The 24,308-nt window shown below is 46.8% G+C and overlaps 1 protein-coding gene across 7 annotated transcripts in view; it reads right to left on the reverse strand.

The window, feature by feature from the left end:
- Positions 1–24,308, reverse strand: part of ARHGAP32 (Rho GTPase activating protein 32) — a 242,761-nt gene that overhangs the window by 166,981 nt on the left and 51,472 nt on the right. For 4 of the 7 annotated variants that reach the window (XM_074559584.1, XM_074559578.1, XM_014271887.3 and 1 more), the window contains exon 1: positions 11,342–11,499. The exons of the other annotated variants lie outside the window; for them this stretch is intronic. In XM_074559584.1, coding sequence (XP_074415685.1) covers positions 11,342–11,463 — 122 coding nt within the window. In that variant the 5' untranslated portion in view covers positions 11,464–11,499. Of the gene's footprint in view, positions 1–11,341; positions 11,500–24,308 lie in introns of those variants that run through there. 7 annotated transcript variants of the gene reach the window in all.

Here is a 24,308-nt window from a genome sequence, read left to right on the forward strand (position 1 = left end):
CTGGCCAGAGCTTCCCACACACAGCTTGGCAGCCGAGGGGGCTGGGGCACAGAGAGCTCAGCAGGTGACACCTGCACAGCCCATCCAACACCACAGCATCCATTTCATCCACAAAGGCACAGCTCCTTTCTACCAGGCAGCAGCAGTCTGAGGTTCTGTTCCTCCTGTTCTGTGCACCCAGACTTTGCTTTGTCCTTAGCAGGCACCAAGGAAACTTCTGTCTGCACAAGAGAGAATGGGCCAAAACCCTCACCTGTTCTTTTATGAGCCACTGGGGATTTGTCAAAAATGTTCCCTAAGCAGAGGCACATCCTGATTCAGAAAGGGGCCAGGTACTAATTAAACATCCTGTGTGTACAGCAGCAAGGGTTTTACATCTCAGTGGTGTCTGTTTCCAATGCCATATCCAATGTCTGTTCCTTGTTAGCTGTAATCAGATCCAAAATCTCATTTACAAAGTCTGCATCAGGCAGAGCAGCACCTTTTCTCCCAGTGTCACTGGAGTTTGTGAAACTTGTTACACACTCCAAAGTCAAGGTGATATTTCAGTTATTTCAACAGGATACACAAAAATAATAAAAAAGTACAGATCCAAGTTGCTGTCATTTCCCTGTGGGAGGCACAGAGTAACTCCACAAGCAGGGAACGTTATCCCAGTGCCTCTTCCAGTACCTGAACCTCCCCCTTGACCCAGGCAGAAGGGAAGATAAGGTTACCTGCTGGTCTTCTGCAAATATTTATAAAGCCCTACACAGAGCAGGAGATGCTGCCACAGAACCTCACAAATCTGTGTGAAGCTGTACTTGAAATCCCCTCCAAAGAAAACAAGAAGTGTGTGCACATTTAACAATATGCATGCAGAAAAAATGTCCTGCTGCTGGTTTTCAAGGAGCTGAGCAGAAATGGGGAATATTTTTACTGCCAGACCAACCCCCAGGACTTACAAGACCTGTACAGATGTCCTTGGGACTGGCCATGACCTTGAATTATAAGCATATTAAAACAATGTTAGATTTTCTCACCATTTCACTGCAAGTCTCTCAGCATTTAATATTTTCAAAGCTCCAGTCATGGAGTCAAATGGTGATGAAATATTCTCAGTTTTCAGTATCACTATTAAATCACCTTGTGGAGGAAATGTGAACAACATGACCCATCTTGCATATAAAAACTCAAACTGGACAGCAAATAAAATTATAATCAAAGCTCACCTTGAAAGGCATCATTTTTAAAGTCAGACTTGTGATTTTCAGAAACTTGATTGCTGTTTTTTAAATGCTGGAGGGGCCAGTCCTACCACAGACGAAAAGTTACTGCGAAAGGTGAGCATTTCTTTAAAATGAATCCTCGGGTGCAGAAATGAAGTGCTCAGGCTCAGGGCAGGGAGTCAGTGCTGGACCACAGGGACCCCTGAGGGGGCCACGGGCCCTGGGCAGAGGAAATTCAACAGCAATGGACAGAGGAAAAGCCAAACCCCTCCCTGGGAGATGACAGGAACATTTTTAATCAAACAAATTTCAGGCACAAGTGCAAACTTATAAAAGGTCGGTTCACTGCACTAGAAAAATCAAACAAGTACATGAAGGAGAAGTCCATACTGCTTCCACTCATGGACTTGTTTTCCATTTTGAAAGGGAAGGGGGAAGGGGGAAGGAAGGGGAGGAGGTGCAATATATGCAACTGCATTTTAGCTTTTTCACTCTACTCTTGTGTATACATGTAATTTTAGTACTTTTCAGTCCATCCCAAAGGTACCGCATTCTCCTAACAGCACTGCATGGCAGCTCTGAGACAGGCCCTCTCTTTCACCCAGCTTTATCTCATCCCTTGATCTAACAGCTGCTCCAAAAGCCAGTCAGATCTGCCAATGCAGCACTTGTGAAGGAAGAATAGAAAATGCACGATTACCTCATATCACTCCAGATACTTTTTCTCTTCTGACGCTTGGTTGTGCTATTTGCTAGGAGAATTAACCCCACTGTACACAGATATGAGGACTGAACACAAAGAAAACACATAACGGAAAATACACTGGAATTTTCTGTTGGTAATTTCTGCCATGATGGTTTTATAAAGTGTGAAGAGCAGAGTTCACAGGGTGTGAGGAGGCAAGTTTATAAGGCATGAAGAGAGTAAAATAAAAACCTGAGAAATAGTTTACCAAGTCAGCTTGAACTTTTCCCCTTTCAGTAATATTTTCCAGCAATTTGCCATCACAGATAGGTGGTGTTAGCACCCAAGTACATTATTTTTAACATCCTTCCTACTGCTCAAAGGAGCAGAAAGTGCTGCAGAGGCCCAGGAGGAGGTTCCCACTCCATGAACCAGCAGGGTGTACTTTCACCATTGTTCTAAAGCCACTGAAATCTGCAATTATAGAGCATTCCTCATGTGTCATTAAACCTGTCTCCACAGAATCCAGAGGAAAAGTGCGTGGTAAAATCCCTAAGTGGTACCACACTGTCTCAAAGGGCTGTGCTCCAGGAGGTAGGAGTTATTCTGAAGCACATTGGTGCCAGAGAGCACAGGGACCAGAGCCATTGATAACCCACAGAAGAGTTCCTTCTGCACAAATACACTCCTTTTGGGTCCTCTGGCTGCACATTAACCCATCCTGGCTTTCTGAAGCCACACAAAACTCATCTCCACAGCAGCAGGTTTGAAGCCCTTCCCTCCTGCCCCGCCAGCCGAGCCCCCAGCGAGCCTCAGTGCCCACAGCCGACGGAGCTCAGGGCTCTGTGCTGGCAGGGCTGTGCTGGCAGGGCTGTGCTGGCAGGCTCAGCAGCAGCTGCATTCCAGCTGGCAGCCCTGCTCCTGCTGCTCCTCAGCCATCCCAGCGGGGCCCAGAGCTCCCAGCCCTGCTCCTGCTCCTGCTGCTCCTCAGCCATCCCAGCAGCGCCCAGAGCTCCCAGCCCTGCTCCTGCTCCTGCTGCTCCTCAGCCATCCCAGCGGGGCCCAGAGCTCCCAGCCCTGCTCCTGCTCCTGCTGCTCCTCAGCCAGCCCAGGGGCCCAGAGCTCCCAGCCCTGCTCCTGCTCCTGCTGCTCCTCAGCCATCCCAGCGGGGCCCAGAGCTCCCAGCCCTGCTCCTGCTCCTGCTGCTCCTCAGCCAGCCCAGGGGCCCAGAGCTCCCAGCCCTGCTCCTGCTGCTCCTCAGCCAGCCCAGCGGGGCCCAGAGCTCCCAGCCCTGCTCCTGCTCCTGCTGCTCCTCAGCCATCCCAGCAGCGCCCAGAGCTCCCAGCCCTGCTCCTGCTCCTGCTGCTCCTCAGCCATCCCAGCGGGGCCCAGAGCTCCCAGCCCTGCTCCTGCTCCTGCTGCTCCTCAGCCAGCCCAGGGGCCCAGAGCTCCCAGCCCTGCTCCTGCTGCTCCTCAGCCAGCCCAGCGGGGCCCAGAGCTCCCGGCCCTGCTCCTGCTGCTCCTCAGCCAGCCCAGCAGGGCCCAGAGCTCCCAGCCCTGCTCCTGCTCCTGCTGCTCCTCAGCCAGCCCAGCAGGGCCCAGAGCTCTCAGCCCTGCTGCTGCTCCTCAGCCATCCCAGCAGGGCCCAGATCTCCAAGCCCTGCTCCTGCTGCTGCTGCTCCCCAGCCATCCCAGCAAGGCCCAGAGCTCCCAGCCCTGCTCCTGCTGCTCCCCAGCCAGCCCAGCAGGGCCCAGAGCTCCCAGCCCTGCTCCTGCTGCTCCTCAGCCATCCCAGCAGCACCCAGAGCTCCCAGCCTTGCTCCTGCTCCTCAGCCATCCCAGCAGGGCCCAGAGCTCCCACCCCTGCTCCTGCTGCTCCTCAGCAGGGCCCAGAGCTCCCGGCCCTGCTCCTGCTGCTCCTCAGCCATCCCAGCAAGGCCCAGAGCTCAGCCCTGCTCCTGCTGCTCCTCAGCCATCCCAGCAAGGCCCAGAGCTCCTGGCCCTGCCTCTGCTCTCGGGGCTCCTGCGGCAGCACGGCCAAGCACCAACCCCGCTGCCCACTGCCTGCTCCACGGCTCCTCTGGAACTGACTCACAGCCTCTGCAACCATCCTTGCTTGCTCTGACACTCCCCTGCCAAACCACACACGAGAAATCAGGAAAATCAGAATCAAGGAGCTGAATTCAATAGTCCTGGAAGGGAAATCTTTATCTTCACAGAGTCCGGTCGCCAAGTGGCTCAGATTTTCCTTTGCCAATGGTTCCAACCTGAGCACTGAACTAAGTAACAAATTCTCAGAGAAATTCATAAGCAGCAAAGCCAAGACCAGGATTGATGTTGTCAGCTGTGCAGACCCTGCAAATCCCACCATTCTTTCTAAAGGGACAGTGACAGCAGCAGCCAAGCACTCTCTGTCTACCAGCCCCAAATGGAGAGAAGAACAGAACAACAAATAAAAGGAGTTTTGCCTTTTGTCTGTGAATTTTGGGATTTAAAAGTGTCTTGAATACATATTTTAAATGAGCTAAGAGGTGATCCTGAGCTTAAAAAGCAAGAAAAGGGATTGGGAAAGGTCAACACAAACAGGCACAGTACAAAACACAACACTGCATTCAGGGTCTTTCCACATCTGGAATTATTTGTGAGCAGCTGCTCCTGAGAAGTTCCATGTGTGGTCAAGCACTGAAAAGGGAGAATGTGCTCAAACCCAGGAACATTTGCTGGAGAAAGCTTTTTGTGTGAATCGTGTGTCTCTGATGTTTGTTAATACTGAAGAGTGCAGAAAAGCTGTATTATTTCTGCAAATCATCAGTCCTAACACAAGGGAAGAAGCAACATCTCTCCCAAGGTTCTACCACTCCAGAACTGAGGAAAAGCCTTTTTTTGTTAACTGCAGAGACACCAGGGGGAAACTGGGGGAAATTAATTTAAAATGAGGCATGGACTTCGCACAGAAAGTGCTGTAAGCTGGGCAGATATCCAGCGAGATCTAATAAACAGATTCAGGCAGGTTTCCATGAAGTATGGGACAAAACTGTTATCACCTCAACAAGGCTAAAAACACAGCATAAACAAAGCCCAGGAGCACAACACAGCTTCAGAATCAATACTTAGTTGGAGTTTTGGTTCATTCTGTGCTGCTTATATATACACATAAATATATATACACATATATGTATAAACACACACAGGAACTGTGAGAGTTCTTCTTCATTTTGGTTCTGTTTTAAAGAAAAAGCTTCCCATTTTGCACTCAGAGGCAATCAATCATGGATGCTTTTATAAGCAGGGTAAAATGTAATTCAGGTGTCCATTTGCATTCCTAAACCAGACCACGAAGTGTGTAATTTTAAAACAACAAACTTCATTAGAAACAGCAAACTTTTTTAGGGTGAAGCTGGTAAGGAAAGCCAAGGCAAGGAGCTAAGGAAGTTTCAAGTGCCCCAGGACAACACTGTGCCTGCACACCACACGAACTGTGAGAGAAAAAGGAAGGAATTGGTATGTCTAACATGGCTTTTTCCCCACAAGAACTTCACTTGTGGTGCTGGGAGCTGTCACAGCAGTTTTTCCAGCAGCGTAATTATCTCCCCATGAAACCTGCTTCCCTCTCCAGAGTCCAGCGGGAAGAAGGAGGGTGTGTTTGTCTTTTCTTTCAATAATGAACCTCTGGCTGGCAGCCTCAGCAGCTCTGCTGTTTCCCAAACCCATGCTGGCTCCAAGGCTGCAGATGGAAGCTCAGCTCCTCCATCATCCCAACAACCACATCCCAACATGTCTCATAAAGAACAACTCTGGGCTTTGCCAGAGCAGACCCCACACACGAGCAGCAGAGCTCTGACACTTTCACAGCTTCCCAGGGGGATTTGAGGATCAGATATGGAAGAGGTTTTTAATCTCATCATATTGCTCCTGCAGAAAGTGATGAGCAACTGTGGCAGTATTAAACAAATTCATTTGTACACAAAAAAACAACACAGCTTTGGTTAACCTTCTGGGCACATATTTAATGGCTCTCTGCAACCACAAATACCAGGATTAAAGAACGACCATCCTCCGAAATTGATATCTGGTGTGTGTTGGCCTTGTTCCCCCACCGTTAACAGTGAACGGAGATTCCCAGCCCATGAAAATCTAAAAGTGCTTTCATGTGTGCCCAGGAGCAGCTTCCCTGGTACCACACAGAGCTGCAAAAGTCCCTTTAAATGAAGCTGTCAACATTGAGCATTAGATGAAACCCTGCAAGATGAAGACATCAGCATAGTTTCTTCTTCTTGCTCTATTTTTCACAAGCCATACCTTGTTTCTGGCTAGCCAAGTCCTCCAGCCAGCCTGCTCCCCTCTCAGTGCTCCAAATGAGACCAATTTAACTGCAGAAAAGGCTCAGATCTGCTCCTACCCTCTGGCTGCTCCCTGGGCTGACACCACCAAGAGCTGGTTTTGCAGTAGATTTTGCTTATGCAGAATTATGTCAGGAGGAGTCACTGCCTTTATCCTCGCAGGAGAGTGCCCGAGTACCCAACACCTGGTATCGAATTTGTTACAACACATGCCCAAGGTCAAAACCCACTCTTATTTCACCTGTAGCAAGGGCTTTGCTGGGTGCCTGATGCCATTCAAAGTTCTACTAAAGGAAAACATGAAAATCTGGTCCTGGTCCCTCTTCCCATCAAATTATGAGATTTGCTCAGAAACCATGAAAAAAAAGGTACCAAGTAGTTAAGCGCTCTTTTTATCTACTTTTTGGCTCTCAATTGCATGGACTTTGGGTTGCCAAAAGCCTTCTTGTAGCACACCCTTATTAGAACACAAACAGATTTTTACAGAGCCACTGTAGGCATATACACTTAAAATAGTTGGATATTTTATGTCAATAATTTTTTTAAAAGCATGGCATGCACTGGCACAGCACATTTACACTCCCAAAACAGAAGCCAGCACAGTGACACTACAAAGAGATACAATGCTCATTTACAAATGACATTTATCTCATAGAGCGAGCAAAGCTATTCCACTAAAGTATCAGTAAGAGCAAATGCACAGAGAACAGCAGACTGAAAAGGCTTGGAAATATTGTATTTATTATTTCTGAAAAAAGTTTGCGTGGTATCTTGTTATGTTTCACTTCTAAAAGGACAAAGCCTTCTGAAATACACAAATGAAAACAAGTGGCCAGAGAATCAAGCCAGTTTGCACAATTAAAATACTCCTTAAGGGCTGAAATCTCATCTGCCACATTCCAGTCCTGAACAAGGTTTGGAGCACTAATTTATAAACATTCTGAGAAATCTTTGACTATTCAATAGCCCTGTGAGTAGGAAAATCTATGTATAATGCACAATGAAAGGGAGAAACCCCAGCCCGCTGGCGTTCATCAGTGTCACCCTCGGAACAGGGACACACACCCGGGGATCCGGGGGAGAGTCACAGCCACAAAACTGCCCCTTCCAAGGGTGGTTAAACCCCACCGGGGCTGCACGCTGCCCTAAATCCACCTGCCAGGAGAAAGCCACAACCACCACTGCTCGTGTATCAGCTCTGTGTCCAGCTCTGTTCTTATTCCAGAAAAACCAGAGGAGGCCCCAGCTGAAACTGCCCCCAGCTTGAACTGTCTGAGGCGAGAAACAAAGAGCTGAGTTAAACTCCCGTCAATGCCAATGAACAAGGGCTTTCTGGTCTTTAACATTATGGGAAGTATCAGGTTGGAAGTCCTTCCCCAAGCTGGATTAACTGGAGAATTTAGACCTTTGAGGAGCCTCGGAGTGAGCCTGCAGTAAATCAGTAACCCAAGGAGCAGCAATGCTGTGTCACCTCTGGATGCCTCAGGAGTTTAGTCAGGCGTGGCACCTGCTGACGGGAGAGGCAAGGCCCAACCCTTTATAAATGCACTAAAATCTGACACAGATGACCCCACACATCCAGCCTGTTCCTGGGCACGCCTGGCTCTGCCAGTACAGCCACTGCAACCAAGGGTGGCCTCTGCCACCAGCCAGCTCCTCGGACCAGACTGAAGGAAAACTAGAACAGACCTTTTAGCAAGTACTGCACTTTTCCTGCTGTTTTACCCAGGGGAAGGAGCAAACTAGATTAGATGTGGATTGCGTAAGGAGAGGCAGCTGATGGAAGAGCAGGTGTTACATCACCTCCAAGGTGTCTCCAGAGGTGCTGGGAAAACTAATTCCACAGTCACACTTTCAGAAGGAGTGAACACGGATGTAAGAGATGCTGGAGAACAAATGGCGCATTAAAGCAAGGTACCAAGTTCAAATTCCTCCTTCTTCTGTCATCCCCACTCTAAATCACACTGGATCTTCCCATCAGCCAAAGGAACAGCTGGCAGTGTGAAATGCACCCAGATGCTGAGGGTTATCCTTCAGCTTCTTTCTGGATTCCCAATTCAGGCATGTTTGCATGCTCCACAAACAGCACACACAACCTCCTCCAACAAATACACAACAGACAGAGAGCAGCTGAGTAGCTGCACCACTCCATCCTAAGGAGCTGGATGGAATTCTAGAAATGCCCACTCCTTCTCAGCCCCTGCCACTGCATCCTGTCACTATTCCCAATATTCAAAAAAACCACACAAAAGGTGTACATGTGCCTGTTTTTTCTCTTTATATGAAAAGACACTGGAGTCTGCCCTGCTCTGACTCAACAGCTAAAGAGCTGCCTGCTTTGGTCTTTATCCTCAGGACTGGGAAGCTCAGATCCCATCCCACTTCTCCTGTTTCCTGTCCATCACATCCACTGTTTCAAACTCACCTTATTTCTTCTTTTCACCAGGGATGCTGTGGAGTTTTTTTCCTCTTTTCTTCAGGCTGATAACTGAATAGTAGCTGGGAATAACATTCATTTTTTTCAACATAGGTGAAAACTAAGGATTTAATTCCCTTTAGTGACAACTATCAGAAGCAGAATATCAAATGATTAAACTGCGGTCCCTGACACCAGAGCATGAAGTTTTCATAAAGTATCAAATAATAAGGAGAAACACGGTTCAACACAAAGGAAGATTAAACCAAAATGCTTGACAAAGCGGGATTAAATGATTATTTTTGTATTTTTGATATAAATACTGAGGATATGTGACACAGGACATTGTTACACTGGTTGTTGCAAAAAGACCTGGGGGAGCCAAGGACGTGCTCACTAACGGATGATAAAGCTGTCCCCTCCTTGCATAAGAAAAAATGTGGGGGTTTTTTCCATGGAAAGCATCCCAGGGGGCCAGGGCCTGGGAAAGCTGTGTGCCAGAGCTGGAGGGCAGGCAGAGGTCAGGAGGACAGGCAGCTCAGCCGTGGGCAGGGGACACGCTGTGACACCCAGGCCACCACCCCGGGCTGCCCGTGCGAGCGCCAGCTCCGAACATCAACCCCCAGCCTGGCTCCGAGGATATTCCCCATCCCTGGAACACCCGGGGCTCTGCCCCTGCCCTCCCAGCCACTGCCCTGAACCAGCTCAGCCCTGCTGCTTTCTGCCCCTCTTCCCTCCAGCCCCAAAGCCGCTGTCATGGGCAGGACAAGGACTCTGCAGCCCTCCCATGTGCCACTCAGGAAAAGACGTTTCTCCTCAAGAAGATCTGCATCAGCACAGCACATTCACTTTGACATCAATAACCAGCAAACTCCCCGCACTCCAAGCATCCATCAGGAGCACTGGAGTGAGAGCAGGAAGTTAAAAATACTCCTATAATCCTGTTAAATGCAAGCTTTGCTTCCAAAAAACAATACCAATTTTATCTCTGTGCTGAAAGGCAGGACATGAGCAAGAGATCTGCATTCAGAAAGCCAACCAAAATAAGCTCATCCTTAGTTCTGTCATACTCTGGACTCTCTGCACAAGTGACAAAAAAAGGGCATGTAGCTGCCAGAACTAAAACCTATTTCATCTGCAGACTTCTTGGATGACAAGATCCATTCGGAGGAAAACTGCATAGATTTTATGAAACCACTCCTAAACTGTCTTCAGCCAGAAACCTCATATTGTACATACTGACATTGCCACCTTCTCACAAATACCAAAGCTCTCATTCCCAAGGGAATTCACACCAAACACAAATCCTGTAGTTCCTATTTACAAAATTCCCTCTGGTAAGCCTGTGGTTCTATCCTTGGGTAACAACATATTGCCAATATATTGCATTTTGTGCTTTTTCCATGACAAAGGAAGCCAGGGAGTGTAAAGCCTTCAGCATTAGCGCACTAGACACAGTTAATTTTTAAATACAGTTTTGTTTCCAAGTAAGTGGAACCAAAATTTTCCAACTACGTTTCTCACAGTGCCCAAGTCAAACAATGAGCAGATATCCAGCAGCAGCTTTCCTAAGGATAAATATTTCAAGGAAGAAAGAAAACACAGACAAATTCAAAGAAATTTTGCAGTACTGATGGTGAGCTACTCTCCTTCAGTTTGGCAGGGTAAGTGAAGTAGGAGGAGTCAGCATAAATTACCAAGACTTTGTTGATAATGTATTAAACAGTGAAATAAGAATCTGCGTCTCCAGCTTCTGGCACCTTGGTTCATAAATAACTTCTGGTGTGGTAAAACTGCCTTGATCTGTAACCCAGGTAGGTGGTAACAGCAAATTTTAACTGATCCTGGGTCCACAGCTCCCTCCTTTTTACCTCAGCAGTCAATATTTATTCACTTTCAGCCCTAAGTAGAAAATCCCAGTGGAACTGCAGCAGCACCAGGCATACTTCCCATCAGGCAGAGCACAAACCCGAGCCCAGGGTGAAGGAGATGATTTGCCCTGAAGATAATCAGCTCTGCCTCATTCCACAAGAATTTTAACAACACACATAAGATAACCTGGCCCTCCAGAACTACTGCTCCTAAACCCATATCCCACCAACGGTTCTTAGTTATCCATTAGAAAGGGAGAAAAATACACTCAGCAAAGAGCCCTTGTGACTATTGCTGCTTTCACACAAAGTACACACTGTGTGCTCCTCTCTGCTATGCACAGGATATAGTACATTTTTTAGTAGAAAAAATGCATTTTCTGTCATGCTGATAACCGCATTCTGCACACTTTACCGGAAAACGCCTCAAGGACTGCTGTCACAAAAAGGATGGGATGCAAAATTAGACTTTGTCTGCTTTCTGCATGCTGGTGGGAACTGCACAGTGTAATGTGGCTGAAGCAGGCAATTAACCTTTCTCCATTCAAACGCTCAACCACTTCAGACACACAGTCATCTCCATGGGTTAAAAAATACAGCAAATATTAAAATGAGCTTGGATTTGCTAGCCGGGAATGCCACGCTTGCCTTCCTTAATCCCGCTCTACATTTTTATTAGGCATCGCCGGCTCTGACCAAGTGTGAAACAATTACATCCCTCGGAGACACGGTCTCAGCACGCCATTGATGAGGGTTAAAATAAAGGAGGGGAAGGGAGGCCCGTCCCGGAGGGGCTTCCTGAGGGTACGGCTGGCACTGACCTGTGCGATCCATCGAGGCCGCTCCCGGCTCCGGCTCCGGCTGCGGCTCCGGCGGTGCCCGCGGCGAGCGCGGCCGAGCGGCTGCCGGGGAAGGCGGCGGCGGCGCCGGTCCCTCCCTCCATGTTGCGTGTACGGCACAGAGCACAGAGCACAGAGCAGGCAGCACAGAGCACACTCAGCACAGAGCAGCACAGAGCACACACACCACACAGCACACACACAGCACAGAGACACACAGCACACACAGCACAGAGACACACAGCACAGCACAGCCCAGCCCAGCACAGCACGCCCGGGGCCGCGGCAGCAGCGGGATGGAGCTGCCGGGGAAGGAAGGAAGGGGCAGCGGCTGGGGAGCGATGCTCCGGAGCCCCGGGTTTAACCCCCCCAAAAAGGGCTGTTTATAATGGAAAAGCACAAGGCAGCTCGCGGATCTGGGCTCCCATCCTGCCCTCCCTCAGCAGCACCGATTCATGTTTTCCTGAGGCTGCTACAGGCATTTCAGCTGTAACCCTTTCCCGGATGCAGGAGGAAAAGGCATCTCTTGTCCTGATCACCTCCATCCCCATCCCTCGGATACACGCAGGGATGTTTTCACCTGCTCTGCATGGTCCAACCCCTAAACAACACTTAAACAAGTGACCAGTAAGGACCTTACAAGCAGGAGTTATTCCCAGTTCTGCCAACTGGTTAACCTTGGATATATCACATTAATGTTTGCTGTTCTGCTTCCTCCTTTTGGAAAACAGGGTAATATTCACTGCATTCCCAGAGGAGACTTGTAAGCCTTAATTTATTTTTCTGTTTATGCAGCCAGTTTGAAAAGAAGCTTTGTAAAAACTGCTATTACAATTTCTGGTTCATACACCAAACCAAAAATGAGAAATAATTATTACTACCCAACTTTCAGATCCCATTAAAAGACTGAAATTCTTCACCAGACCACCAATGCAGCAGTGAGGATGATGAGCTCTCCATCTAAAGCGCTGAGGTCTATCAAATCAGAGGAAAGCCTGGATGATGTATTACCCTCAGTCCGGGCTTTGGCCATCAGCTTGTTGTGTGACCTTCATCAAGTCATTTTAATCTTTCTGTACCAGTATAGATTCCAGAGCTCTTCTCACTTCTATGAAACAGCCCAAGAATTTCTGTATTGTTATCACTGCTACTCCTGCCTGAAGCTCAAAGGTACAAGCTAGAATTTGTAGCAATGCTGGCTATTGTTCTGCTGCAGCCCATGGAAACTCCATGTGGAATCTAAAGGTTTTGCACATAGCTCCTTTTAACTCGGTGGGATGCTGAGGGTTATCAGTGTACATGAAGATTTGGAGGGGGTGAAAATCTGTATGCTGTTTGGACTCAGCAAAACACCAAGTTCAGAAAGACAAAAAGACTTCCAAAAATACACCTTTTTGTTTAAAATTCAACAGAGGAGGCTGCACAACCCCAAATTATACAGAACAGTCTGTATAACTGTTATTTTTTAGTCTGTAATGGATGGATCAGCGCTGCTTGCTAAATGCTGTATAACTGAGTGACAATAACCCCGTTCATCAGCCCTGATGCCTAAGGACACAGCCAGGCCAAGCATGAGCTCAGCACTTACAGCAGGCAGGGAAGATTCAAGCTTGGCAAAGCTGAGCAAAGTCAAACAGGTTATACCCGTTCTGTGCCTAGAAAGCTTAATGATCCTTTCCAAATCCCTCTTTCCCAATGCTAATTTTTCTTTGTTTCACTAAAACAGACATGCAAGAAAGGGACAACCTAAAGACAGAAGAACTTAATAGGAAACAACACGTCCATTGAGGGGAAGAAAGCTGTTCTCATTTTGCATTAGTGGCTGCTGGGCTGCAGAAGCTGCTTAAACACCCTTCATGCCCCTGCAACCCTCACCTGCAGCTCCCAGTGACAGAGACCAAGGGATACTGGGTGGATTCATCCCAGGGATTTTATACCTCAGCTGGTGGACTTGACCTCTCTGACTTGAGTGGGGAAGTTAATTCCAATTCCAAGACAGGAGAAAATAGAAGCACACCGAGAAGTGAAGGATTTGCATGAAGTGATGGGGACAGAGCCAGGGCAGAGGTCCCCAGTGGTCCAAGACCCCAAAGCACCAACAGAATGAGAACACAAGGTAGGAAACTCTGTGGAAATTCTCCACCCAGGTGTGCTACAATAAAATACTGCACCCTAAGGTGACCACAGACAGACTCCTGCTTAAAGGAGTGAAACTAAAATCCAGTTCCACAGTTCCTGGTGAACAATGTTCAATCCAAGCTGAATGAAACAGAACCAAAGTAAAACCAAAGCTGTCACTTCAGAAAGTGATAAAGCATAAAAGCACAACAGACACTGTCCACACAGCATCTGCTACAGCTTAAGGTCTACTACCCTGCTTAGAGGAGCAGAAATAGCTGAGGGGGAAAATTAGGGAAATGTATTCACTACAGATCCAGGAGATGTTCCAACCACCTGGAACTTATGACAAGCAGAGAGAAGGTGCATTTCAGTGCAGAGAGACTGAGCACATGCATTCCCTACACAGCCAGGGGTTGGGGGCATGGCAGGGGATTGTGCCCTGCTGCTGCTGCTTTGTGTTTCCATGCTAGATCCCACCTCCAGCTCCTCCTGCCATCTCCTCTCTCCTCCTCCAGGGCTACCTGTTCTGCACTTCAGCTACAAGCCCGCCAAGGCCAGAGCCTCTCTTGCTCTTTATCTGTACACTTTTCAGTGCAGCTCAGCCTTTTTCCAAGGCCAGGGCTTGGGAATCTACAGCTAAACAGTGATAAAGACTTTGTTTCACAGCTAAGTAGAATTTACCAGTTATTAGGACATTTACCACTGTCCATGTCCAAGTGTCACATTTAAAAAGGTCTTGTAGATGTCTTTTAGACAACCAGGCTCAAAACTGCACTGGTTTGATGTAACCTCACAAGTCTCCTGCACATGGGCTGGGTTCTTTCTGCTGGAGGTAAGTTCCGACAGCAATGGATCATTTTTCCAGTGCAGACAAGATCTCTCTCCAGTCAGCTTTGCTTTCCCTCTAGCTAGGGTTGAATTATCACAATAACAAGTGACTCAAATGGGGGTTTGGCGCTGTTTTTTCAATTAAGAGAGCAGAGCAGAGAGGTATCACTAACTGCAAGCGCTAATTTGCTGTTTAAATAGGAATTGGCTTGGAAACATTTTATCTCTTAATCCTTGGAGTAACAGCGGGTGACTCAGAGTCAAATTCAAAACAAATCGCCAACCTGGAAAGCTGTTCTATGACACGGCTCAACCCATGACCAATTTGTTTAACTTCAGGTTGATAGAACTAACACAGATAATTTGATTACATAATGATTCAGCTTTCTACCATGTAACTAAATTTTGGGAAGCTGCAACAGCAACACCTATTTCAGACAATTCCCTAACAGAAATTTCTGTCAACCACTTAAGGAACAGGATTATACAATTCTTTACCACTTCTCACCTCTGCCAGTACCTTCCTTCCACCTTTGATAGTTTCTCTGAGTTTAAACACTATTCCATTTAAGAAGATAAAAGTGCCAACCAAGAGAGGATTTTAAATATAACCTCTTCAATTGCTTGAGGTTATCTAGGCAGAAAAAGACCAAGGATACTGCAAGCCTTCCTCCCTTGCTCTTTGCATAATTTTTCATTAAATTAAAAATGGATTGCCATTAATAATGTATGCAGAAGAAGACACTGCAGGATCTCTTTTGTTTCCAAAAGTAAATTAATTTAATGTGAAAATAGTTCAATGTTAAGATATACAAATTTTTAAGTAAATTATATGAAGCACTACCATTCTTGTAGGGTATTTTACAACCACAGTTTTAACTGAGGTGCTGCTCAATACGCACTGAAGCAAGTTCATGAAACAAAGACCAACTGGACAGCTGGAACTAAGAAGCTAAAATATTTAAAAGAAAATCTTGCTGGTAGCCCAAGCTGAGAACTATTTCACTGCTAATTAATGATATAGGTCACAAACTGCTCTCTCCTGAGGATTATGACAGGACATTTGCCTCCCCCAGGCACAGAGTGCAGTTGTTCAAGGCCTGTTTAATGTAATTTTTTATGAAGAATGGTGGTTTTATACCGGAAGGACTTGGTGAATCACAGCACAAGAAAGAGAAAACTAGGCTGCACTTTGTGACTGACAACACATATGTAAAAGCCTTTCAAGCTGTGCCCATATCAGAGGCTCCTCAGGCACAGCTAGGGCTGGGTGAGCCTCTGGAAGGCTGTTTGCAGCCCTGCTCCCGCGTGAAGGCAGGAGGGCTGAGCAGGCACCTCCCTGTCCCTGTCCAGAAGGACATTCCTGCACACTGTCCCGGGCAAGAGCTACGTCCAAGGGAGCACTTTAAACACAAGCGTGCTGCCCCTGCTGCACAGCTCCCAGTTAATCATCTCAAGGGCCATTTACCCAATTATGCATTACTGCACCTCCAGGACAGTCATTCCATCTCCAGATCACTGTCCTGCTGAATTCCTTGGTACAGGTCTTGGGTTTGTGATGCCCAACCAATCTGCTGCAGGTGCGTTACTGATTTCCTAAACTGCAGAGTGTGTTTATCAAGGGAAGAAAAGAAGAAACAATTCAGGATCTCAGTGAAAATCTAGCCCTGCAAACCTCATAGCAAAAGGGTGATTGGGATGTGGAGACCAAGCTCTACCCACAATGGGTACATAACGTGGGACATCTTAAGCTCCAAACCAAGCCTTCTGTTTAAAGGTGCCAAATGCAGTTTTTGCTACAACACAATCTGTGAAAGGATCACTCAGCAGCACAGCCATTGCTAGAGATGTCGAGCAAACACATGAAACTGTCTCACCTCCCCCTCCTAAAGCTGAGCCAAGCTGAGCCATCAGTGCTGTACCTGTGCAATGACACTGGCACAGTCTGTGGCACTCCTGCACAACCCCAATGCTGCAAAGCCTGACACTCCAGTCAAGCCCATACTGAAAACTCAGACCCTTTCTTAGGAGTTTGCATTTTAAAATGCACAAGTGTCAAGCTACAATAGGATACTCAGACTTCTGACCAGACACAGTACACAGAGGAGGCTAAGGAATCCCTACCTGGCTCCAAGTCCTCTATGGCACACACAGCATGTGTTTTTAAGTCATGAACCACAGTCTTCACTGGTGGAATCTCTGCCAGAAGAAGAAACAGATACTCCCTGCAACTTACTGTTAGCCAAACCTTATTCCAGGGTAAAGGGAAACCAGCCTTGTGGAGCAGACACTTAACTGGATGAGTAATTGCAGCATTCCCATACTGCCTTTCTTCCTCCCCCAAACAGTCTGAGCAAGCTGCTGATCAGGATAAGTTTGTGCTTGTCCTGTGGTGCTGTGCCCAAGGTGTGTCTCCGTGTGTGATCCACCTGCTCTGTTCAGCACTGTCCATAATCCCTCAGCACCTGCCCTCAGGGAATGAGCAGGCACTCAGAAGTATTCCCCTCAAAAGTATCTTAGACATGGCAAAAGAGAACTCTGTAGCACAAAGTAAACAGCAACCTTTGTTTAAAAATTTACATTTTCACAAGTTCACTATGGAGAAACAGATCATCAGTGTCACAGCTGCTCAGGAGCAGCTCATTCCTTGGACTTGTTTCCACCTGGCTCAAGACTTGAAAACCTGTCTCACTGAACCTTGAGAAAGTGCAAGATAAGCTACAAGGACAAGAAAAACTCCCGAGGGATGGAGAGCAGAGATGTGAGAGAGGGAAGCACGTACAGTAATTATCACACACAAGGTCTGGGTTTCTCCAGCCTCGGAGAAAACAAGAGCAGGTTCAGCAGCAGGGAGGAGCAGAGGCAGCTCAGGGGAAAGAGGTGTTTGAGTCCTGACACTGCTGTGAAGAGCTCTGCCACCCTTAAAATTCATGGCCAGGAGAGAAACTCTGTTCATTAAAGCTGGATGACAGAAGGGGCTCACAAGAGAGAGCCACAGTTTGAGACTAAATGTGGTGGAAAGCAGCCAAGTCTGAGCAGTGGAGGAACAGATCAAATGCCATCAGCACAGACACATTTCAGGGCCCCCAGGTCACAGCTCCCCCAGGTAACAGCATGTGGCACCCAAAAGAAGCAACTCACAGAGCAGCCTCTGCTCCAGAGCAAGAGCTCTGCACTAGCAAGGACACAGAAAGAATTTCCTGCAAGTGATTTGAGCATCCAGGTATCTATAACCAGAGGAGACTGCACAGGAGTCAAAAAAATTCAAATGCTTCCCCCATCTGTCCATCCCTCCCCTTTCTGAGCATCGTTCCACATTTCCCCAAGATCCTTTTCAGCCCAGCTGCTCTTTAAGTACAAGATGATCCTCTCTTTTGCCATATGAACTGAAAACTGTGTGTCAGTTGTGAGTGCTGTGGACAGTCCAGACCACCAGAGCAGTGCACCTGCAGCTGCAGGAAGGTGTCCCATGGGATTGCAGCCTCTCCTCTGCACCAGGAGTGCTCTGACTCCACACCTGCACAGCAGGGAGCTTCCCACGTGGAAGAGCTGGGGATTGCATTAAGCATCTCTGGTGTAGCTGTCAGGCACTAAATGCACTGTGTCTAAATACACAGTCCTACAAAGAACTCCAGTTTGCTTTTTCCCCAGGTGTAAAGCTGGCAATGAGCTGATCTGGTTTTATATTAGGCAATCATGATTTGACTCACAGGAATATACTGTAATAGCTCTAGTAATAATTCTGCCTCTATCTCACCTCAGTTTCCTCCTGGATGAAAGCTTTTATTTAAAATGTCCCCAAGACAGTTGCAAGGAGAGAAAGAGTGGAGAATTTCTGTCTTCTATGTCACTGCCTGCTCTTATCACAGCCGTCATTCTCCTTTCACTCTGACTGACCCTCTCTGAAACAGGGCTACAGTTTTGCCTGTTCAGACATTAAAGTTTGAAGACACTGTGGTTTAAGTACCTCCAGCTGTACAATCTCTCAGTTCTATTCTTTCTAATCATGTTAGATTAGAAGGCAGTTAAACCTTCCTTCTCCACACTCAGTATCCAAGCACCTCATCTAGTAAAGGATATTGCTGATGTTCTCCCTGTGAAAAGCAGGGAGCTGAAAGTCAGAAGAGCAGTGATTACTCAAACATTCCCAAAGCTGCCTGTGTAACCTCTCAGAGCTTGCACTCAGTGTCATCCCAAGCTCTCCACACTAACCCATAACATAATGTGCACTATTTCTTCAGAGATCAGTGATTTGGGACTGCTGAGGAAGTCAGGGCACACATCCCAGAAGGTGAGCCTGTGAATCCTGCAGGAAGCTTCATTTGACTGAAGCTGGATTCTGCACAAACACTTCTGCACAGGAAGGTGTCTTTAAATGACCCCTCATGACCTCTGCCTTGCTCTCATATTATTAGAAGACATTTTCAAAATTGTTCCTCCTCTACTTAAGTCTGTTTTAAGCCATATCAAATGCCCCAAAACTTCACATCCAACTTTCACTTTGCCCTGCTCTTCACATCTCTCTCCATTGTTTTACTTCATCAGGTTCCCACTCAGCTGCTTTCTCTTTTTCAAGTTCTCACCCTTTGTTTCCTGCTCTCCACCTTATCACCCCACTTTCCCACTCACATCCTTCACTGTTACTGCTGCTGTTACTTCAACCTTTCCACTTATCAGTATTTTCCTTTCTATTCTTTCACTCCTTCATTAGCACAAAATGCCCTGTATCTCCTTTCCCAAGTGCTGCTTTCTAAGAAACTACTTTACCCTGCTACAATTAAAAAAGCAAATCTTTTCAAGCAAGTCTTGCAATTTTTAAACCTATGGAGATAGGTTGGAAAAAGCTGAGGAACACCTGGTTTTAGTTTTTAACACTGTCCTTCTACTGCCCCTAAACCAACATTTTATGCCCACAGCTCTGATGGGCAAATGAAATGCTAACAAAATCCACCAAAGTTAAATCAATTATCCAGAAGTCTTGACACAAGCATTGACACCTTGACACCAAAACCATCTGACAAAGCACAGGATTTGCTCTTCCAGGTCATTTATCCAGACATGGGACACACTGTTATGCTAATAGAGAACTATTTTCCTGGCTCTGGAAATACAGCTAGGAAAAGCATTCCCTCTCCAAGCACAACATAGGTGACAGTCTCTCCCTTGCTCTGCAGCAAGTTTGAAAGCTGAAGAAGGGAAAGAAATCCAGTTAAATCAGCTGGGACAGCTGAAGCAGACAATACACAGTTCTGTTAAAATGGGAGACACAGGAGAAGCAGCAGAAGGATCAGCTCAGTCGCACAAAATCCAGACAGTTCTGCACTGCAGGGCAGACTGGGAGAGGAAATTAGGAAATTCTTGGTATAACCCTGGATTTAAAGCTTGTGTGTCAAGCAGCATCACACAGGTCACCTCAAATTGGGAATTCACCTTTACACAAGGCTTTCTCCAGCTGTGTAAAGGTATCAGAGCTTTTGGGAGATAAATGAAAGCCATGAGGAAGCTACGCTGGAAGTTCAGAAATTACTTGGAACACTCTGCTGATATGTGCATGTGACTCTCACAGCCTTGGGAAGCCTGGAGCCACACAGAAAAGGAGCTCAGAAAAGCCCAAGGAAAACCCAGCAGCATGGACAGAAGTGTTCAGAATCCTCTGGAAGAGCCTGGGATCTGCACCCAGCACTGAAGCACCAACTCCTTCTAAATACAAGTAGCCAGAACACCCCAAATAAATGAGGTGTGGAGTTTGTCCTTCACAGAAGGTGCTGCCTCAACACACAGAACAGCCAACAGGACAGAAATGCAACATGCAGGAAGTTCCAAAACACAGGTGAAATTTCTCATAGTTCAGGGATAGTCTTATCTTGGCCTGCAGGGCATTTATTTGGTCAGTCACAGCTCTGTATCTGCAAACTCTCCTCTATTCCAGTGCTATAAACACATGAATATTCTGTTTTATGAGGCCTGAGTAATATTCATGGAAACTGTCACTCAGCATCTCTCTCTCATGCTGACATTCACTCTGCATCGAGAAGGACAAGATCACTGAGATCCTCAGGAAAGGATTGTTCTGCTGTTACTGGGGGTTTATTTTTGTGTTGAAATATTGGAGAAGGGGATAATGCATGGAAATGTAGATCTCATGTTACATAACACAAATGTTGCAAAGCAAGAAATGCTGCTCCTGCTCCTAACCCCCAAGGAAAACCAGTGCACCTCCAAGCTTTAGCTCATCCTCTGATGTTCCAAGGTAAGGATCAAGTCTGGTTACCACTCAGAAAAAGAGACAAAGCACAGAATGCATTTCTATCCTAATCTTTCCATGAAAAATCACTGATTTTGTTAAAAACTGGACATAGACATTCTGTTAAAAACTGGAAATGCTTTCTGTTAAAAGGTAAGTTCTGTATTTTCTCCAAGTACAGCTTCTGTGATTTTTTTTCAACATCACTGAAAGCTTTTTAACACAGCACACAGTTAAATGACAATAAAATGGCTGTTTTGAACATGAAGGAGATTTCACTTTTTCTGAAACCGAAAGAAAAAGAATATGAAAGACAAATCTAATTTTCTTTCATTATAATCTATTGATGCACAGATCTTTGTTAATTTCTTTCCTTATGGGTATAATCTAAACATTTTAAGATATAATAAACCTACAAAGAACCATAGGAAAATAGTAGAGAAAAAGCCTGGGGAATCTTCTAGCAAATTTTTCATTAGTTTTGTATAGAGAACATCATGTGAGAAGCCTGGGTGTGTGTTATAGCGAGAAAACATCAAAGGTCAGGGGAAAAGGACACAGAAAAGGATATTCCAGCCCTGGTCCCCAGGCCCGACATCCAGAATTCCTAACACTCCCATCCCTGGAAGTCCCCAAGGCCAGGCTGGATGGGACTTGGAGCAACCTGGTCTAGTGGAAGGTGTCCCTGCCCATGGCAGGAGGTGGGACAGGATGGGGTTTAAGACCCCTCCCAACCCAAACCATTCTGGAATTTCATTACTGGTTTGGTGGGAAAGGGAATAACAGAAGCTGTTGAACACATCCACTAGAAAAGTGAGCAGTAAGATGTTCCAAAAACGTGTCTGGGAAATAAAACCCGAGGTGTGCCAGTGTAATTTAGCGCGGAGTCAGGAGAGCTCAGCCCGGCTGGTGCGCACGGCAAGGCCAGGGCAGCCCCAGCCACCCGGCCCCAAACCAGCCCTGCTGGACACACAGCAGGAAAGCTGGGAATTGTCCACACCAGGCTAAAAAGTTGGGAATTACCCCCAGCAGGGGATAATTAACCAGGCTAAAAAGCTGGTTCCACATTAAGTTTCCAGAATGTAATAAGCACACAAGGTGCAAAAACAGCAGTTTAAAATCCCATCTTTCCTGTCTCCACAATGTAACACTTCTAGACATCCCCACATCCACAGGTAACTAAAATTAAACACAAACTGGAAAATAGATTTAAGGCATTTTCTCAGTAACTGGAATGAACTGAGGATTTCATGTGCTATTTGTCTTCATGCCCACAGCTCTGCAGCAAGGTTGGGTTTTACGTTAAGCACAGCCCTTTACACTCCACATTCACAAAATGTAGTAGTTGATAATTTAGTTCTGGGTGAAACCCACTATTTTACACACATGCAATACTCTTTTTAACAAATACTGGACATATTTCCCTCAGTAAAAAGGTAGTATGCTTACAATTATTACCATTCCTTTCCCCCATCGTGGTTTGACATTGGTGAAATGCAAAGGACCCATGAAAGTTGGTTGCCTATTTTCTTCTGCTACAGCTGAGCAGAGAAGGGGAAAAAATGAATGAAGGGCTCATAAGTTGAAATAAAGACTAGGAGAAAATACTCTAAAGGCAAAACAGGTTCAAATTTAAAGGTATAAAGTAAATTTATTATTAACAGAGTCAGAGGAGGAAAATGAGAAGTAAAATAAGCCTTTAAAACATCATTTTTCCCTCCAGCTCCACCCTCTTTCCCACCAACAGCACAGGGAGAAAAGGCATGGGGGTTTTGGTCAGTTAATCACTCGAGATCTTCTGTTCACTGGAGGCGGGGACTCTTTCCTCTGCTATGCCATGGGGTCCCTCCCACGGGCAAAGATCTTCCCAAAACTGTTGTGGTGTGGGTCACTTGTCCATGGGGGTGCACTCTTTTAAGGCTAGGCTGCTCTACTTTGGATGTAAGGGCCTTCTCTGTTTCTGGAAGCAGGAGCCTTCTGTCTTTATTTGGGTCTCCCACTGGATCACAGCTTTCTCCAGCCTCCACCCGCCCCGCTGGGAGCACTTCTCCCACGGGCTGCAAGTGGATTTCTGCATTCCCCATGGACTTCATGCATTACAAGGGGACAGTTTGTCTTGCCATAGTCCTCACTATGGCCTGCAGAGGAATCTCAGCTGTGAGCACTTCCTCCCCTTCCACTGACCTTGGTGCCACCATGTTGTTTTCCCTCACATGTCCTCACTTCCTCCTCTTCCCCGACTAGAAGAAAACCTGCTGCTTGTAGGTACCATTGCAAACAAGTTCCCCTAATTTAAAGATTCTTGCAGATCCCACAGCACCAAGAGGATGATTTCATCCAGGTTCAGCACAAGGGAGTCGCCCGCCACATTTTCACCGTTGGCCACATGGCCCCATCACCATGGCATGGGCAGTGCCCAACACCTCTCCTCACACGGGAAAGGAGAAGCCCCTGGCAGCAGTGCCCAATGCCCTCCTCACACTGGGAAGGAGCAGCCCCTGGCAGCAGTGCCCAATGCCCTCCTCACACTGGGAAGGAGCAGCCCCTGGCACCGTCCCTGCCCGTGTGCCCGCAGCATGGCTGGCTGGGGCAGCCAGGCAGGCACAGCTCACCGCAGGCCGGACTGGCAGCCACGGCACCTCCCCACCCCTCAGGAAAAAACAGCATGCGTGCCATTTTGATCTTCTTCTGAAGGATGTCATCCCAGAGGCACTACCAACCCCTCTCATTGGGCCAGCAGCATGTCCATCCTCAGAGCCATCAGATATGGTGGGAGCTTCTAGCAGCTTCTCACAGAAGCTACCCCTTTTCCCCCCCTATGGTTTCCTTCCCTGCCCTTACCAAAAAACCAGGCCATGCCAAATCAACACAGCCCTCAAGGGATTATCTCAGATTTAAGGGTAACAGATCAAATCACCAGAACTCAGGTCAACAACCTGAACCTCCCAAGTCATGATTCAAGACCCTCCTACAGGTACAAGATAAAGGATCCATAAGGATGCTCCACTGTTGCCTGCCTTGCTGCAGTTGGTCATGCACAGACTTTTAAACACACATCTCAGTGACTGCTTGGAGTTACAGGCTTGTGAGCAGTGCTTGAGAGGATGCTGCTCTTGGGGGAAAAAAGAGACTGAAGACAAACCCAGCCCAAGGAGCTAAAGAGAACACTTGTTTGTATCCTTTGTAACTTCCTAAATGTGGTAAAGTAACATTCCCACAAAGCCACCTCCCTGGTCAGGCCACTCTCTCTTCTGGTTTACAAACTCATTTTCCTTATTTCATAAAGAATTGCTGCTGGCATAAATCAAATTCTTCACAGATTAAAGAGAAGGAATCCAATATAAGCTGCTAAATACGAGCTTTTCCTGGAAAGGTCTACCTGAACCCTGGCTCAAGGCTTACCCTCCAGTCTTTCAGGGAGACAGGGACAGGATTTCTAAGACATCCATTGCCAGTTATTTTAAATGGATCTCCAGCATCTATTCTGCATGGACATGAAGGCTCAATAGCATTAAAACTTCAGGACAAATGATGTCAGTAAATCAGAATACAAAATACAGCACCTGGGTAATTACTATCATTAAAGAAAGCAAATAAACCCACTTTTCGATTCAACGAGTTAGTTCCAGTTGTGTCTGGGAGTCCCAGCATGGACTGAACTCTGCAGTCCCAGCATTGATTGAACTCCACAGTCCAGCAGAAACATTCCATTGGGTAATGGAGGAGTCTGCACAGAAAAGCCAGAGAAGAAATGAA

Source organism: Zonotrichia albicollis, chromosome 27, assembly GCF_047830755.1.
Source record: "Zonotrichia albicollis isolate bZonAlb1 chromosome 27, bZonAlb1.hap1, whole genome shotgun sequence".
NCBI classification, from domain to species: domain Eukaryota; kingdom Metazoa; phylum Chordata; class Aves; order Passeriformes; family Passerellidae; genus Zonotrichia; species Zonotrichia albicollis.